General features: G+C 42.4%; 1 protein-coding gene across 3 annotated transcripts in view; it reads right to left on the minus strand.

The window, feature by feature from the left end:
- Positions 1 to 47: 47 nt before the first annotated feature.
- Positions 48 to 16435, minus strand: part of LOC117814589 (rootletin-like) — a 28355-nt gene continuing 11967 nt past the window's right edge. For all 3 annotated transcript variants that reach the window (XM_034686032.1, XM_034686014.1, XM_034686024.1), the window contains exons 16-37: positions 16221 to 16367; positions 15105 to 15335; positions 14375 to 14568; positions 14164 to 14291; positions 13635 to 13804; positions 13340 to 13519; positions 12956 to 13090; positions 12704 to 12847; positions 11193 to 11431; positions 10947 to 11106; positions 10669 to 10836; positions 10142 to 10565; positions 8319 to 8476; positions 8107 to 8227; positions 7858 to 8021; positions 6708 to 6923; positions 5907 to 6131; positions 5675 to 5824; positions 5320 to 5520; positions 3672 to 3803; positions 1387 to 1560; positions 48 to 919 (exon numbers count right to left, since the gene is read on the minus strand). In XM_034686032.1, the coding sequence (XP_034541923.1) occupies positions 833 to 919; positions 1387 to 1560; positions 3672 to 3803; positions 5320 to 5520; positions 5675 to 5824; positions 5907 to 6131; positions 6708 to 6923; positions 7858 to 8021; positions 8107 to 8227; positions 8319 to 8476; positions 10142 to 10565; positions 10669 to 10836; positions 10947 to 11106; positions 11193 to 11431; positions 12704 to 12847; positions 12956 to 13090; positions 13340 to 13519; positions 13635 to 13804; positions 14164 to 14291; positions 14375 to 14568; positions 15105 to 15335; positions 16221 to 16367 (3948 nt within the window). In that variant the 3' untranslated portion in view covers positions 48 to 832. The remainder of the gene's footprint in view (positions 920 to 1386; positions 1561 to 3671; positions 3804 to 5319; positions 5521 to 5674; positions 5825 to 5906; positions 6132 to 6707; positions 6924 to 7857; positions 8022 to 8106; positions 8228 to 8318; positions 8477 to 10141; positions 10566 to 10668; positions 10837 to 10946; positions 11107 to 11192; positions 11432 to 12703; positions 12848 to 12955; positions 13091 to 13339; positions 13520 to 13634; positions 13805 to 14163; positions 14292 to 14374; positions 14569 to 15104; positions 15336 to 16220; positions 16368 to 16435) is intronic.

The following is a 16435-nucleotide window of genomic DNA, read 5'->3' on the forward strand; positions in this document are numbered from 1 at the left end:
CGTAGCTGCTGCTCAGTGTGGTGAAAGGTATTTATGAAAGACACAAGTTATGGTGCACACAGTGAGTTTATTCTTCTGCAGACATGTGGCTTCCATGTGTTTTGTCCATACAAGTCATATTGCTGTAATTAATTGTCAGTCTGTCAGTTTATATAAAGTAAAAAGTATATACACCTAGGAAACTAGCATTAACTATTAAAAGATATACTATATTCATTCTTCAGTGCTAGTATGCCACAATCAGTAAAATCTGCATCTGGGTTAGGACAGTGCAGCTCCTTCATTATACTCAGTCTAGTGTTTTCTAGCACCAACAAACAGAGAAGACCTTATTTTCTCCTCTAGTGTCCTCAAATGTTAGCATAAGATTAGGGCAAATCAAGGCCAAACTGCACTACCAGCAGATTTTTGTTCCTGCACTGCATCCAGTTTCTGTCTTCACGGGGAATCCTGCGGTTATTTGGGGTTGTTCTTGAGTAAAAGCAGGAAGTCTGAGAAAATTGTGGGCCAGGATCAAGTACAGCTGGCTGCCAGTAATCAACAGGCTGCTGGTGTTCCCAGTACAGCTGCTGGATAAGATCAATCTGCTCCTTCGCCCTTGTCACTGATGTACCGCATGAACATTTCTTCATCATACAAAACATTGAACACTTTTAAAATAACTGTGCGGTCAATTTTAAAGAACGAGTCACATTTTAAACAGCAGAGTTAAGAGTATGATCTGTTAGGAATGTTTCTATAAGTAAATATTGCTTTCACACATTCACAATAAGATGTTCTCTCTGGATTCGACATGCATTGAGTGCTGGTGCTTCTGGTTGTCAGTTGCTTCTCAGTTTCCTGTTGACAACAAGGTGGATGGAAGAGAAGGTTGCCTCCGTTTCATCTCTTGTTGCAGCTGCTCCTTCAGAGTGGACACCTGCACTCATACATGGAGGACACCAAAGCAGATTCAGACTTTAATGATACTGCAGGTAGTAAGGAGCCTTGCAAACCAACTAAATGCACCATAAAACCTTGGCAGCATGTGAAAAAAAAAAATCAAAATTTAGAATACAATAAACAAAAATCTACGTCATTTAAAACAATTGTAATTATATTTAGGTCTTTCCAATGTACATTCAAAAAAGTTATCCTCATTGAACCATGATCTGTAAGAATTAAAGAACACTGTTGCACTAAATATTGATTTAAATTGTTAGTAATGTAGTTAATAATGAGATTAAAAAATGTGTATTGGGATTTTTTTGGTTTCTGACACTTTTGGATAATTGAATATGCTTCGGGTCAAATTGACCCAGGAACATTGTTGCCATTATTGAGAAACGAACATAACAGGAGGCTTAACCTGACTTTCACTGAACCTTCACAACATTTCACATGTACCTGCTCCTCCAGGCCTTTGACTCTGTGTCGGTGAGCGCGCTCTCTGGTGCCTAGTGTTCGCTCCATGTCCCTGTAGCTGCTCCTCAGTCTCTCTGACTCCCGCTGGGCCTCGTCACGCTGCTTCACCAAACTCTCACAAAGATTGTTGGACTGCTCCATCTCAGCCAGCTGAGTCTGCTCAATACACACAAACAAACACATAGACACACATATGTGAATGAGACATATTTAGAAAGTCAGTCCAAATGTCCAATAGCTGTCAAAAGTGGACCGCTGAAAACTGAACAGCTCTGTGGTGTCCAAGATGAAGCTGGTTTGAAGCTGATCCTCCAGAGTAATGATCTGACATTGTTCAGTAAATGTTTTAAAAGGAAAAGTCAACATACAGTATCATGTAAAGCTTAAGTACTGGCAGAAAATAAAATGGGTGGACCATAATGAAAGGAAAAGATGAACTGATAGCTTCAACAAACATTTCCAACAAAAAACAAGTTTAAATTCCACATTTACAAACATCTAGCCAACTGGTCATTTATTAAAACATTTACAGGCAAATAAACATCACAAAGCTGTTGTTGTTTACGTTAATGAGACAGCCAACAGCTGTGGTTTTTATGGGTCTGGAGAAGGTCCTCTGACAAATGGTTGATGACCCTGGAAGAGACATCTCCAGCATGCCAATAGGTTCCCGTTTCTGGGTCAATCAAAACATTGTGCACATTCTCTGGACATTGTAGAGAATGTTTGAGTGGTTGGAGATACCACTTAAGTTCATGAACACTTTTGCAGCCTGGGTTATTTTTTCTGAATAAGCATAAATGAACAGAGGGTGGTCTGAGATGTCTGAAACAAACAACTTTAATGACAGCTTCAGAATTCTTAGGAAACTCACTGTAGCTTTGTGTATTGCTTGTTTGCAGCATGTCTGTGGTTTATATAAAATCACAGTTATGATCGTTGAAGAGAATGATAAAATGAAGCCTCCCCAAAAATATGTAATTTGTTTTTGATTGAATGTTTGGCCTTATGGTGTCATCTGTGGTGAGTTTTTCAGAGTGAGGCTCTCACATGGATGGTTCAGAGAGAGAGAGAGAGAGAGAGAGAGAGAGAGAGAGAGAGAGAGAGAGAGAGAGAGAGAGAGAGAGAGAGAGAGAGAGAGAGAGCGAGCGAGAGAGAGAGAGAGAAATCATTACAGAAAAAAAATTGAGTCTGCCTGTCCAAAACTGTAGTTATTACTTTGACTTTCAAATTCAACATTAAGGAGCAACTGGACTTCTACATTAACATGAACAGAAGAGAATGTCAGCTGCATCAAGACCATAGACTGTGGTGAGTTTTTCAGAGTGAGGCTCTCACATGGAGGGTTCAGAGAGAGAGAGAGAGAGAGAGAGAGAGAGAGAGAGAGAGAGAGAGAGAGAGAGAGAGAGAGAGAGAGAGAGCGAGAGAAATCATTACAGAAAAAAAATTGAGTCTGCCTATCCAAAACTGTAGTTATTACTTTGACTTTCAAATTCAACATTAAGGAGCAACTGGACTTCTACATTAACATGAACAGAAGAGAATGTCAGCTGCATCAAGACCATAGACTGTATAAAATATGGACGCAGTATCCGTGACGTCACCCATCTGTTCCTGAGCGCTGTTTTGAAGCCAATCAATGGCGGCAGCCATATTGGAAATCGGGAACTCAAGCAGGCAGAGTGTGACGTAAAGAGGTGGAGTTTGAGTCTCCTAGCCAACAGCTATGTGTTCCCGTCCGGGAGTCAAGTCAGTCATGTCCTTATTTTGGCAAAAACTTGTAATCTTAATATCTTCTGACCCGTCACGTTAGAAAAACATTCACCCCCGTACAGTGTGTGCCGATAGAGAAATTAGCTACATAGAGCCAAGCTGTTTTTTGAACCAGGCTGTAAACATGTTTATTAATGCTGCAAAGATCGTCTTTTTTTAATTGGTGTCTATGTGGTTTCCGTTGTTTCTGCAGCCAGCCTCAAGCGGATTCTCAATGTATTGCAGTTTATAACAATTCCACATGGGCTTCATAGTTTGAGACCGGAGGTTGCCGCTTGATGTGGAGGCATAATTATCGCACCTTTAATTGGCTATATGAAAAGGTCTAATGAAACAAGATGGACCTCAAACTCTTTCCAGCTGAAGGTTGAGGCAGCTAAAAAAAAGCTTCTAAGGGGCTCATCCTTTTATTTTGCTTGAAGAAAATTAAAAAAAACTATGTTTCTTTTACGATGAATGTGTTAGTGTAGGTTGGATCAGAGGCTGCTCCTCACCTGCAGCATCAGTATCTGTTGCTGTGATTCCTGCAGCTCCTGCTCGCTGGTGTTCAGAGAGCGATCCAGGCGGCTTTTCTCTGCAGACAGCCGCATGCTGCCCTCCTCCGTCTTCAGCTTCTGACGTTCGACCTAAAGAAAGATGTATGAATGGAAATATAACTGACAGGTGAGTCACATATGAAAACCTGATAATGATATTGAAGCATACTGTGAGTGGATTTTGTTAATCGTGTGCCAATAATGTATTTACATTAGAGAACATTTTAACATCTGACAAGGCTTTCCATTCATAGATGTACTTTTCCTTTAAAGCTGCTGTGAGGAAGGATTTATATCAATTTTGGCACCCCATTGTGGACAAAGTGATGAATCTTATATCTTGTTCTGTACACGCAAAAGTAGTGTTTTCAACGAAAACCTCACCCTGCTGTCTTTTGGAAGCTAGATTTATCACTCAATGTGATTATTTGCCATGAAAACAGCCGAAAAAGGGTGTTTTTAAAGCCAAATGTCAATCATGTGGTCTGACACCTACCCCCTCTGAGTGGTTTAAGGCATTAAAAATGACAACAGAGAAGGTATCAGTGTTATTGTTTGCTTTTGAAGGTCATAAAGAGGCATCAGTGTTGGTTTCTGTCTGTTTCTCAGCTGGTGAAAAACTCCTCATAGTGCCTTTAACTGAAGACTTACTGATTATAATTTCCCAAGAAATGTTTCCAAAGTTAAAAACACAATCTCCAAAGACTATTTGAAGGTGAGGGCATTTTATCTGTTAGCAGACAAACCCAATAGATGGTTATGTTGACTTGTCAGTCAGGTCCAGATTGAAACATCTCAACAATTTATGGAACGTTGAAGCCTCTGCTAAACTGTAGCATGCTAATGTAGGCATGCTAACAGCAAGCTAAAGTATTGAACATGGTGGACATTCAACCTGTTTAACAACATGTTAGAATTGTCAATAGGGAGCTTTCCAGCATGCAGTTGTTAAACGTTTAGCTCAAAACACCACTGTGCAAAAGCAGAGCCTCATAGAGCTGCTTGAAAGGTTCTAGACTGTTTTGTTTTCAAAAAAGTCACTTTGTTTTTTTTCCAATTAAGAGTGTTGACAGAATCAAACAGGGTGTTTCTGTGTTTTTGGTACTTCGGCAGTTGAATTGATTTAACAACCACGGGTGACGGTTGTTTCAAATCGTTTTGAATGGTCAAACAAATCTGTTCTGCCCCTGAAGAGACAGCAACGAATGAAGTCAAGAAAAAGTGCCCTTCCTTCAGTTTTAAAGGGAATAGGTTTCAAGGTGTGTATCTGAATAGATTATGAGCTTCAGTTGGGGATTTTAACAAATTGACTAAGGTTTTCTTGAGTTGATGAGAACATTAAACCCTTTGAAATGTCTCCTTCATGCATCATATTGAGCAGATATGGAGCCATTGGAGCACAAGCCTCTGTGAAAAAGAAACTCTTCCAGTGATAACTAATGGCAAGCTCAGATGCAGGGAAAGATAGTCGATCATTCTCTTTTTCACTCAGTTTTGCCTAACAAGTATAAAGCACATGAACTTTCAGATTCACAAATGTCTCTTTGTGCAGAAATGGTGGGACGATCCAAGTTTTGCATTACAGTGGAGGGGCCACAGTGCTGACCTTATCCAGTGTATTCCTCAGAGCGTTTTTGTCTTTTTCCAGCCTCACTGCCTGTCTTTCTGCATCTTTTTTCTCAGCCTCCAGCATGGCGACAGCACGTTGCAGCCCACGCAGTCGCTCCTCCACAGCAGCCCGCTCTGTCTGAGCGGACTGAGCACTGCGCTGAGCCTCTGCGAGGCTGGCTGAGCGCTGACGAAGAGCCTGAAGACAGGAAGGCGAAGATAACTGACAGTGTCATGACTGTAGAGACTTTTTAAACAGGACACGTGAGAAGCAGTGTTTGATAACAATTTAATGTAAGATCTCAGCACTCGCACAGCTGAAGGTCACCTAAGCAAATTCTGCTTTCCCTCACCTCTTGAAAGTTGTTGAGCTCAGTCTCTTGTTCCTCTCTTCTCAGCTCACTCTGGCTCAGCTCACTCTGCAAGCTCTGCACATGTTCAGTGAGAGCGGAGATGTTTCTCTTCCCCTCTGTTACCGAAGACCGGGTTTCTTCCGTTTTTTCCTGAGAGGTAAAGAATAATCACCATATCATTGTCCATTCAACATTCAGTCCCAGTTTTTTTTCTCCCTTCAGTCTCACTCACCTGTAGAAAGCGTTTGTCCTGTTCAGCCACACTCAGCGTATTCTGCAGAGCGGCCAGACGACTCTGTGTGCTGCTGTGAGCGGTCGCTGCCTCCTGGAGGCTCTTTTTCAGGACAGAGGTCTTCTCTTTGAGTGAATTTTCACCTTCCTGAGCTTTGAGCAGAGCCTGGCTTAGCCTCTCCACCTCTCTCTGTAGCAGAGACACACGGGCCTCTCCTTCTGCCACCTGCAGTTAATCCAAATCAAACTAATGTTTAATCCACTCAGCAAACCAATAAAGAGAAAAGGGTATTTTATTCCTTACACAGAAGGGTATGGTTTTGTGTTTTGTTCTGTGAAATACAATCCAGTTATAAATAATTTGTTCACAGAAGACAGCTGATGTATATGTGTACTTCTTGTCTCCTTGTCAAACTAATTCAGACTGAAAACGAGTCGGTTTTCATGGTTTCCAGGAATCTGTCAAGTAATTTGGTACTCATCAAAGGGGAAATAGTTTTTAAGCTATGGATGGACATGTAAATCAGTCTTTTATTCCTCCATGTTGGCCCAGTGAAATTGTATAAAGATCATCTGAATGCTTCACCATGAATGGCCAGAATCATGAAACTAGTCTGAATACATTAAATCTAACTTTGCTATTGAACAAAGTTTCTTTTTCCAAAATAAGTTGACTACATTCAAATCCCCAAAATATGTTAGCATTAAACTAACGTATGTAACTACTTCCAGGTAAATTCCTGACAAATTAAAGTATCAAAAATGTCCTTCATTTACTTGATAACTCTGTGTCCTGCTGTACCTTTTTCAGCAGAGAGTCGTGGCGCTCCTGGGAGGTCTGGCTCTCAGCCTCCCTGTCGCCAAGACTCAATTTGAGTCTCTGCAGCTCCCCCTCCAGACTGCGCCTCCCCAGCTCCACCCTGGTGGCCCGGGCTTCAGCTGCCTCCAGCGCCTCCCGCAGACGTTTCCTCTCTGCCTCCAGACGCATCTCTGCAGCGCGCTGCTTATTTAACTGCTCCTGCACAGATGGAGGGACGACAGAGATCATTTTTTAAAGTTTAGAGAGCAGAGACTTGTTTCTTCAATTACAGAAAACACTGTATTTTAGACCAAGATTTCTGCAGTCCAACACAGGTGACCCACAGCTGCATCAAGACCATAGACTGTATAAAATATGGACGCAGTATCCGTGATGTCACCCATCTGCTCCTGAGTGCTGTTTTGAAGCCAATCAATGGCGGCAGCCATATTGGAAATACGGAACTCAAGCAGGCAGAGTGTGACGTAAAGAGGCGGATTTTGAGCCTCCTAGCCAACAGCTATGTGTTCTCGGCCGGCAGTCAAGTCAGTCATGTCCTTATTTGGGCAAAACTTGTAATCTTAATATCTTCTGAACCGTTGCATTAGGAAAAAAATTCACCCCCCGTACAGTGTGTGCCGATAGAGAAATTATCAACGTAGAGCCAATCCGTTTTCTGAACCAGGCTGTAAACATGTTTATTAATGCTGCAAAGATCGTCTTTTTTGAAGTGGTGTCTATGTGGTTTCCGTTGTTTCTGCTGCCAGCCTCAAGTGGATTCTCGATGAATTGCAGTTTATAACACTTCCACATGGGCTTCATAGTTTGAGACCAGAGGTTGTGGCTTGATCAAGACCCAGACTTTACTTGTTTCAATAACAGCAATGCCACTTTTGTTGTCTAGAAGGTGAATTATTCACACAATAAAACAGACATATGGAGGGCTGACATTAGGCACCACAGGAGACGTAACACTCTGTGTGTGGCATCTGTTGTTATTACATTCCCTGACAGCTCATGACTCTAGATATTGCTCCGTCATTGAGTGCTGCCATATGGTGATCATGGCAGATCAGTGATCACTGCTGTGAAAGCACAACAAAAGCACATGGTGTGCATATCAGTATGTAAGAGTACAAAAATGTGTGTGTACCTGTGTGTTTTTTTTATCCGTCTCAGCGGTCTGCAGCGCTCGCTCTAAATCCTTCACCCTGTCGGTCAGAGTCCTCCTCTCTCTGTCTCCTCTCCTCACTGCCTCCTCCTGCTGCTGGAGCATAATCAGTGTGGTGTTCAGACGCTCATCCAGTCCTCGCTTTTCTACAGTCACAAACATGAAAAAATGATAATGCTAAGAATCATTTTTTGTTCTGAAACTGCACAGAAAATTCACTGAATGTCGTACCTTCTTGGTTTTCCTGTAAGACATTTTGCAGCGTAGCGAGGCGACTCTGAGCCGTGTCTCGATCATCCATCAGCTCTTCCAGCTCCCTCTGCAAGCCCCCCAGCTGCCGTCGAGTATCATCCTTCATAATCAGCAATAACAAAAGACTTGAACCATGTAAACACAACATACTCCTGGATTACAATGAATATTTACTTTGTGTTTTCTTTTACCCGATCCCTCTGTGCCTCACGCAGCTCCTGCAGGAAGTCTCTCAGGTCACTCCGCAGTGTGTCAGGGTCCAGCTCAGGCTGAGGGAGAGGCAGCGGTGTGTCCCCTCTTTCGGGAGACACTGAGCCTAAAGTGACGTCAGGGGTGCTCACTCTAAGATCTGGAAAAATGAGAAATTAAGAGTTTTGAGCACACATCTGATTCTGTTTAGTAATTTCTATTGTGAAGCGTGTACATGGTTTCAGTGGCCCTCATTTATCAATCTTGCGTGAAAACGGGTGCAGATCTGAGCGCAGAATTAGTCTTACCACAGGACACGCATGTGATTTATGAAACATTCGTACCTGACCAATCCCAGCATACGAATGATTGGCGGCAGCACTTACCGGGTCTGTGTCGGGGCGCAGGGGGCACAGATGAACCTGCGCCGTGTCCGATGCAGTTGATGGAAAATATTCAATATCATAGACCGCGCACTGGTTAACCTACCAACTGTTTTCAATTAACTCTGACTGTGTTCATTTTGTAACATGGAGCCTCTGCAAGAAATCGCGTGTGCGCAATTACGCACAAGGCAAACCATAGTGTTACATAAATTATTAATAACTCCGGAGGTGCCCACAGGTTTTGATCTCATGTGCATGAATGTTTTTCATTCTTAAATGGTCAGCTGTAGAGTAAAACAATCGTCTTCATGTTAAGTCCCGTCATCAATCACATCTCTCTAAAAACAAACCCAACCTATAAGTTTAATTCAGTTTCCTCCGGTGAATTTACTTTTTTTAGGGTTTAAATCACCAACAATTATTTATTTTTATTTTTTATTTAACCTTTATTTAACCAGGTTGGTCCCATTGAGATCAAATATCTCTTTTCCAAGGGAGACCTGGCCAAGACAATCAGCAACAAAAAAACACAAAGTTACAGACATAGACACACAGAGGACAAGAGAACACTTTACAAGCATGTTTGTCGCAGAAGGAGCCGTTACCTATGAGGCAGTTGTAACAAGATACACTAAAAACAACGACATTCTAAAGATTGAGCTTCAAGGTCTTTCATTTTAGATTTAAAAACATTCAGTGACACCAGCTCCTTCAGTTTCAAGCCATTTTGCAATAAATTCCAGGCTCCAGTTTCTGTTCGAGCTTTTGGGACAATATTTTCTGTAGAGAGTTAACTGTGCACACAGGAGTGTAGACACTAAAAGCTTTGTAGATTTTTAAAGTGAAACGATAAAGAAAACATTTGTTAGAGGAAGAAATCAGCTGACTGCTCGCGCAGCTCAACGTCACTTCAAAAGCATTTTACAGGATGGATAGAGAGCGAAACTTAAAATACATTTTAGGTGTAATATCTAATTTATCGATCTAAATATAAATCTGTGATCCTCTGTATGTCTGTCTGAAAAGGCACGGCACTATTACGCGCTAATTCTCCACCACAGACAGATTTACTTTGCTGCACTGCGCTCCACACTATCATGAAAACTTGCGTACACGGACTGAGACCTGCCGTGGGATTTGAGAGTATCCTCCGCCCACGTTCAAATTGATAAATGCCGACCTTTGCGTGGAAATGGTCGTACACACTGTTTTCAGTCTTACGCACGTTTGATAAATGAGGGTCATTATGTTTACACCTGTTGATAATGTGCATGTCTGTTATTGCAAGTAACTATGCTCATTTATTTTGCCTTCAGCATTTTTTAATGAGCCTCAAAAGGTCACAGAACAAGTTTGTCGCTCTTGACATTGTTAATAAACGCTGGATTCAACGTTTAAATCCTTTGTCACAGAGATAAAGCTGCGTATTTCTTTCTTACCTTTAGGGGGGGACAATGATGCACGCAGGGGTGAGATGCTCTGGTGGCGTGATAAAGTGCACGGCGATGCAGAGCTTGCTCCTGGGCTCCTCCCCCTGCCTCCTCTCCCGCTTGCTCCGATGCCCAGCGTCCGTGTCAGCGCTGACTGAATGCTGCCGAGGCGAAACTCGAGGTCCCTCCTCCCGGCCTCAGACCGGTTAAGCTCAGCCTCTGTGGCAGCCAGGCGCCCCTGAGCCTCACTCAGCTGCAGGCTGCACTGAGCAGCAGAGTCCTGAGCTGCCTGAGCGCGCAGTGCCAGGTTCTTGGCCTCATCCTGCAGCTTCTTCTCACAGCCACGCGCCTCCTGCAGCTGAGCACTCAGTTCTTTCTCACAGCAGCGCCAGCCCAGCTCGGACTCCTCCAGACGCTTCACTGTCATTGAAAGCTATGGTAAAAAATAAAATAATTAAAATTTGAGATGCAGTGACAGTGAGAACAAGTAAAATCACACATAGTTCGTCATTTCTTGGCCCTCTATTTAAGCTCACCTCTCTCTTGAGGGAGTCTCGAGCTGTTTCAGCTTTGTTTAACTTTTGTTTAATACCGATAACATCTTTCCCTCTCTCCTCCTCTTTCTGCTCCTCCAGTGTCAGGCGAGCCAGTAGTTCTGCAGCCTCCATCTCTTTCTGATCCTTCTCTCCATCCAGAACCTTCAGCTGCAGCCAAGAAACACACGACACAGTCACACAAAGTCTGGACTAAAAACAAAGTGGCCGTCTTTGTAAACATCACAGAGGTGTGGAGGAGGGCGGACAGCACATCTGACCTGTCTGCGGAGTTCCTGGAGTTCACGTCGAGCTTCCAGTCTTGACCTTTCAACTTCCCTCAGACAGCTTCGCAGCTCAATCCCTTCCTTCTGAGCAGATGAGAAATTCTCCTCCAGCACAGCCAGCCTCTGCTCCTTCTCCTCACACTGTCGTTTCAAACTGAAAAACACAAACACCCAGAGACTGTGAAGGCATACCGGCGAATTTCCATGAATGGATTCTTTCCCAGTTGCCTTATCGTTTACCTGATCCTCTCTGACTCTGCACTTCGCAGACTGTCTCTCAACTGGCAGTTTGATTGGCTGAAAGCTTCTCTCTCTTTGGTGACGTCGCCCACGCTGCGTCGCAGGTCTGCCCCCTCTCTTCTGGACTTTTCTGCTGCTTCCTGAGCTTGGTTCAGACGTCGCTCCATGTCCAACACATCCCGCTTGAGCTGGTCTCGACTTTCCTCACTAGCAGAGAGAGAAGCTCTGCACTGGTCCAGCTGGAGGGTGAATAATGGGTGGTACAAGGTGATGTAAACAAACAGAGCACAAATGTTGGGAATGATCTCATATTGCCCAGGAGCATGGTCTGTTTTCCATTTGCTCGTTCAAGGAGCATCTCAGCACATTTTTCACCTGGTGGTTGGGTCTTGTTGTGTTTAGGGCCGGTGATAAATGTGGAGATCTGCAGATCCAGATCCAGACTACAGTTTTGTTTAGTTTTTAAAAATACTTTCTAGGGATTATTTATTGATCTCATCTGCCCCTCTGCTTGCTTTAAATTGGGCTGTTTCTCCCGTAAATCATCTCCAAAAAGTCTCCCAACAACCCTCACTTAAAATTATATTTTCATTCCTTTCATTGATCACATCATGTCTGACACTTTCACATCTCGTTTTTACAACAAGCAGGCATGCTTTGTTTTCTTAAGAAGATTTTCCACCTACAGAAACTCTTTAAAGTTTGGCCATGATGCACTGCATTAACTTATATTAAAATAAAACAAGCAGATAGATTCCTTAACTGTAAATATGTATATGTTGACTATTGGGGTGACCCCAAATAGTCGAATATTCGAAGATTCGGTCTGAAGAGCCTTAGTCGACTGCCAAACTCATAGTCGAACATCTGCATATGAAACGAGGATCATTCCATTCAAACTATGGGGCGCTCAATGTCTAATTTTATATCATTTCCTGTTTTCAGTATAAACCATGTCTCATATATCCTATTTTGATATAAATACAAACTTATAAATACTTAATGTAATTCTGGAAATAGCTTATGAAGTGTTAAATATCCTTAAGGTGGTGATTAAATCTCCCCCGGATAATTAAAGGTGGACTCTCCCATTTAGCGGGACCTGTGGAGCAGGGATACGGTGGCCTCATGAGTTTTTTCTTGTTTATCACCTCTTTGTTTTTGCGTGCAATAGATTAAAAAAATTATAGTTTCATACCTATCTACTCTAGTTTCTCTTTCACTTTAAGCTATGATCCTCTTAATTGTAAATGGTTATGTGTGGGCCTATTATAGTCATACGGTCACCATAATACAGACTTTGGGTCAGTAAAGAAAAAAAACAAACATTCGAGGATTCACCGACTATGACAAGAACTGACGAACCAGATTTGACAAAGCAAATCCTTAGTCGGGGTCACCCCTAGTTGACTTAATTCTGGGCATACTATTTTTTCTTTTACAGAAATAAAAAAAGGATTGTGCATTCTGAGTGGTAGTATGTGCTCTCTGATTAGTTCACCATCATTTACCTCTTTTAGAGCGACATCAGCACGCGACTGAAGATCAGCACAGCTCTGCTGTGAAGTCTGGAGTTCCCTCTCTTGAAGAGAAGCTGCATCCTCCAGCTGAGAGCGAAGCTCCTGTAGCTCGCTGGACAGAGCATCAACTCTGATCTGTGCAACAAAAAAAAAAAAAGTATATTTGTAAATTCTACCTCCTGTACAATAGAAAGGCAGATAATCCAACAGCAGACGATAAAGTCAGACAGAAAGTGCCGTCACCTGCTCCTGCTCTTTGTAATGTGCTGCTTCTCTTGACATCTGCTCAACCTCCATGACTGCAGCTGAAAGCTCAGCCTGCAGAGATGACACCCTGTCACACAACAGTGCTTTCTCTGCCTCCCTCAGGGAGAGGGCCTGTGAGGACAGGAAAAGTCTGGTTTATAAAGAGTCAGTACTTACAACAGATCCATCAGAGCTGAGCCACACAGCCTCTGTACTGTGTGAGGATGGGTTTCTTTTCAGTTTGGATATTTAATAGTTTACCCTCCTATGATCAAGTTAAATAAGGAGTGGGCCATTTGTTGAAAAATAAAATGTGTTTGTGTTCATATGTAAAGTGATTTTCTACTAAACCCTTTCCAGGGGCTTGAACTTGAACCAGACCTGTTGTTTCTCGGTCTCTGCCTGCAGCAGACTCTGATCTCTGTCATGCTGGAGGCTCCTCAGTTCATCCTGCAGCTCTTCTCTTTCTCTCTCCGCTCTGTGGAGCTGCTCCTCCGCCTCCTGCCTGAGCTTCTTCAGAGTGGCCTCATGCTCCATCAGCAGACTGCGCTGCAAGGTATCCTGAGAAATGACAGAGCAGCTTAGAGCCGTGGATTTAAGAGCCATCAGCTTCAACAGACTTAACTGAGAAAAGAGAATTAATTGTAAGAAACTCTGAACCGCTGAGTCTGGAGACCTTTTCTGAGACCAGCCGCTCCACCTCCTCCTGATGTTCGGAGATGGTCTTGCGTAAAGCCTGTTGGGCCTCCAGCTGTGCAGCATTTAGACTCTGAGTCAGAGCGTGTTTCTCCCTCTCAGCCTGGGCCAAAAGATTCTCCTCATCTGAACGAACTCGCCGCAGTTCAGCTGGAAATCCCATCCAAGAAAAACATCAACAAAAGGGAACCATTGATCAAACATTAGATTCTTATTCTGTCAAGTTAATATCTTTGCCATGATGATCTTCAATCTAGTCTCAAGCTGTTTCTTTCCTCTGTTTTATTCATCTTCCCCTCTACAGAAAAGCTTGTCCTTCTTTGCTTTTTTATGTTTTTCATGTTTTTCTTTTACAAACTGCATTTTTTATATCACATTTTATTGGTGGATATTTATAGTGTAATATACCATTTTAAACAATCCAGTGTTTCCGTTCACCATATTAAACAAGACTTAGTAAAACAAACCAACAAACAAGCCATAAATAAAAACGGTTTTCTTGAAATCACCTGCTGAAGTCTCACAGCGGACTCTAAGGTTTTGGTTCTCCATCTCCAGCTGCTCTCTACGAGACTCCACTTGAATAAGCTGCTGCTGCACCTCAAACAGGCTGGTCTCCAGGGACTCCCTCTCTGACCTGCAGGGGCACAAACACAAGTTACACACACACACAAACGCACAGGGAACAGGTGAGTGTCACTTAAAAGCAACAACACAAACCTGAAAGCTGCCAGCTCCTCTGACATCACTGTGTTTTCCCTCTCTGACGCCGTCAGCTGGACCACCAGTGCTGCTTTGTCTCGAGCCAGTTCTGCACGACTGCGGCCGGCTTCCTCTAAAGCCACCTCACTCCGCTGGCCCTCTTCTCGGGCAAAATTCAACTCTGATCCCAGAGAGGTCACCTCAGCACAAAGCTGTCAACAAGAGCACAAAATAGAGAAAAACCTGAGTGGTTAGCTCTTATATATGCAACATAAACATTCGATGACTTTAAGTACAGATTACATTTTACGTCATGAATATGAACAGCTTATGGAAATGTTTAATCTCAAACTGTCAAAAATAAAATATGATAAAATTTTAAGTAGTTGCTCATCTTTGATATATTTATGGGTGTGTTAAGCCCCTGAAAAGAAATTTGGATTTGCACTTTTTGTTTTTTGCTCTTAAAAACAACAGCGTTTTCAATTTTTTAAACTGGCATTTGAAGGGTTAAATTCCTGAAAATCAATCAAATCATTTTTCAAATCATCAGAGAATAAGTTGATTGAGGGAATGAGCAAAAAATAAAGTGGGGAAAAAATATTTTTCCATATAATTTTTATAGCTATTTAAGAAAAGTGTACATCGTACGTCATGACTGTGAACAACTGATGGAAAAACGAACATGGCCAGACGGTTAAGTCATTCTTTAGCCTTAAATTATGATGTCATATAAATTGTAATGTACTTGTGTGACTTGCTCCTGCATCTTCATTCTCTCGGCCCTGAGACCCAGCAGCTCTTCCTCCATCCCGGTCCTGCTCTGCTCAGAGTCCTGCAGTGTATTGTGCAGTGAGATACGGGTTGAGTCCAGCTCCAGCCGTTCCTGCTCCAACCGGACCAGCTCATCCCTGAGGGTCAACTTCTCCTGCTCCGCTTCTCGTCTTTGAATTTGCAGAAGGGCCTTCTCTTCCTCCAGCTTGAAGACATAAGGAGTCAGAAATCCACAATAATATAACCATTCTACATCACTTTTGTGGATAAGTTACGTATCATCATCATTTCATACTGTGATGTTTGCCTAAAAGTACTCCTTACTTTTTGATATCAGTTGCATATCTATTAGTATCTATTTTATGGATACAATGTTTTACAATTCTATTGTATTTGAATTTGAAATATTTGCCCAGAAATAGTTTTGTGCATTTGTGGCTTTATAGCATTTCATTGTCCAAGCCTGTGTTGTACAAAGACAACACAGCTGATCATGGAGCAGAACATGAATAGAGTGATACATCTACTATTTGCATTCGCCTAGCTCTTTTTGTGCTTACTAAAAATACTACTTTTGTAACCTTAAAGCTCCTGTGAGGACAATGTGGTTTGTGTCGACTTTGGGTCAGAAAACTTTCTTTTGGAAAATGTACCAAGAAAAAGGCTGTTTCTGCAGTGTGCTGCAAATCACTGTGCCTGTCAACCACCCTGCAGCAGCAGTTTCAGTCTTCTAAAATTACAATTTAGATAGTCAGGCCTAATGCTGATGGTCTTCTTTGTTTTAATGTGTTAAATAGAGGAGTGTTTTGTAACTAGATAAAAGCACCTCAATATAGCGTTGTGTTTTTCTTCGTCTTCTTTAGGGAGGGACTGTACATTAATTGAATAATGACTTTCTGACAAGCCAAAGTGAGATAAAGGACTTGATGGTATGCAGCCAAAGGAGCTTTAAAAGCAGGCGTTTGAGTGTGGTGGCTTGAAGGAGGTGAACACATTTGAAGCATAGTGTTGTTGGACGGCTCATATAGACTTGTTAAAATGTTCATTTAAACCCTTTAAGAAGTCGAATGCATTCCCTGGAAGATTCTACCTGGTGGATGTAGGTGTTCAGGTCAGCTTTGTCCTGGACCAGGCCCTCGTTCATGCTTCCCATCTTAGCCAGAGAATCTCTGAGAGCTGCATCCTCAGACTGCATTTTGTTCAGCAGCAGGGAGAGCTCAGCGTTACTGCTTTCAACCTGGAGGGGAAGTTAAAGTATAATAAAACTCAGATCAACACTTCAGAAAAAAAAGGTTTAACAGGCTC

The sequence above is a fragment of the Notolabrus celidotus genome, chromosome 1 (genome assembly GCF_009762535.1).
Source record: "Notolabrus celidotus isolate fNotCel1 chromosome 1, fNotCel1.pri, whole genome shotgun sequence".
In the NCBI taxonomy this organism is placed as follows: domain Eukaryota; kingdom Metazoa; phylum Chordata; class Actinopteri; order Labriformes; family Labridae; genus Notolabrus; species Notolabrus celidotus.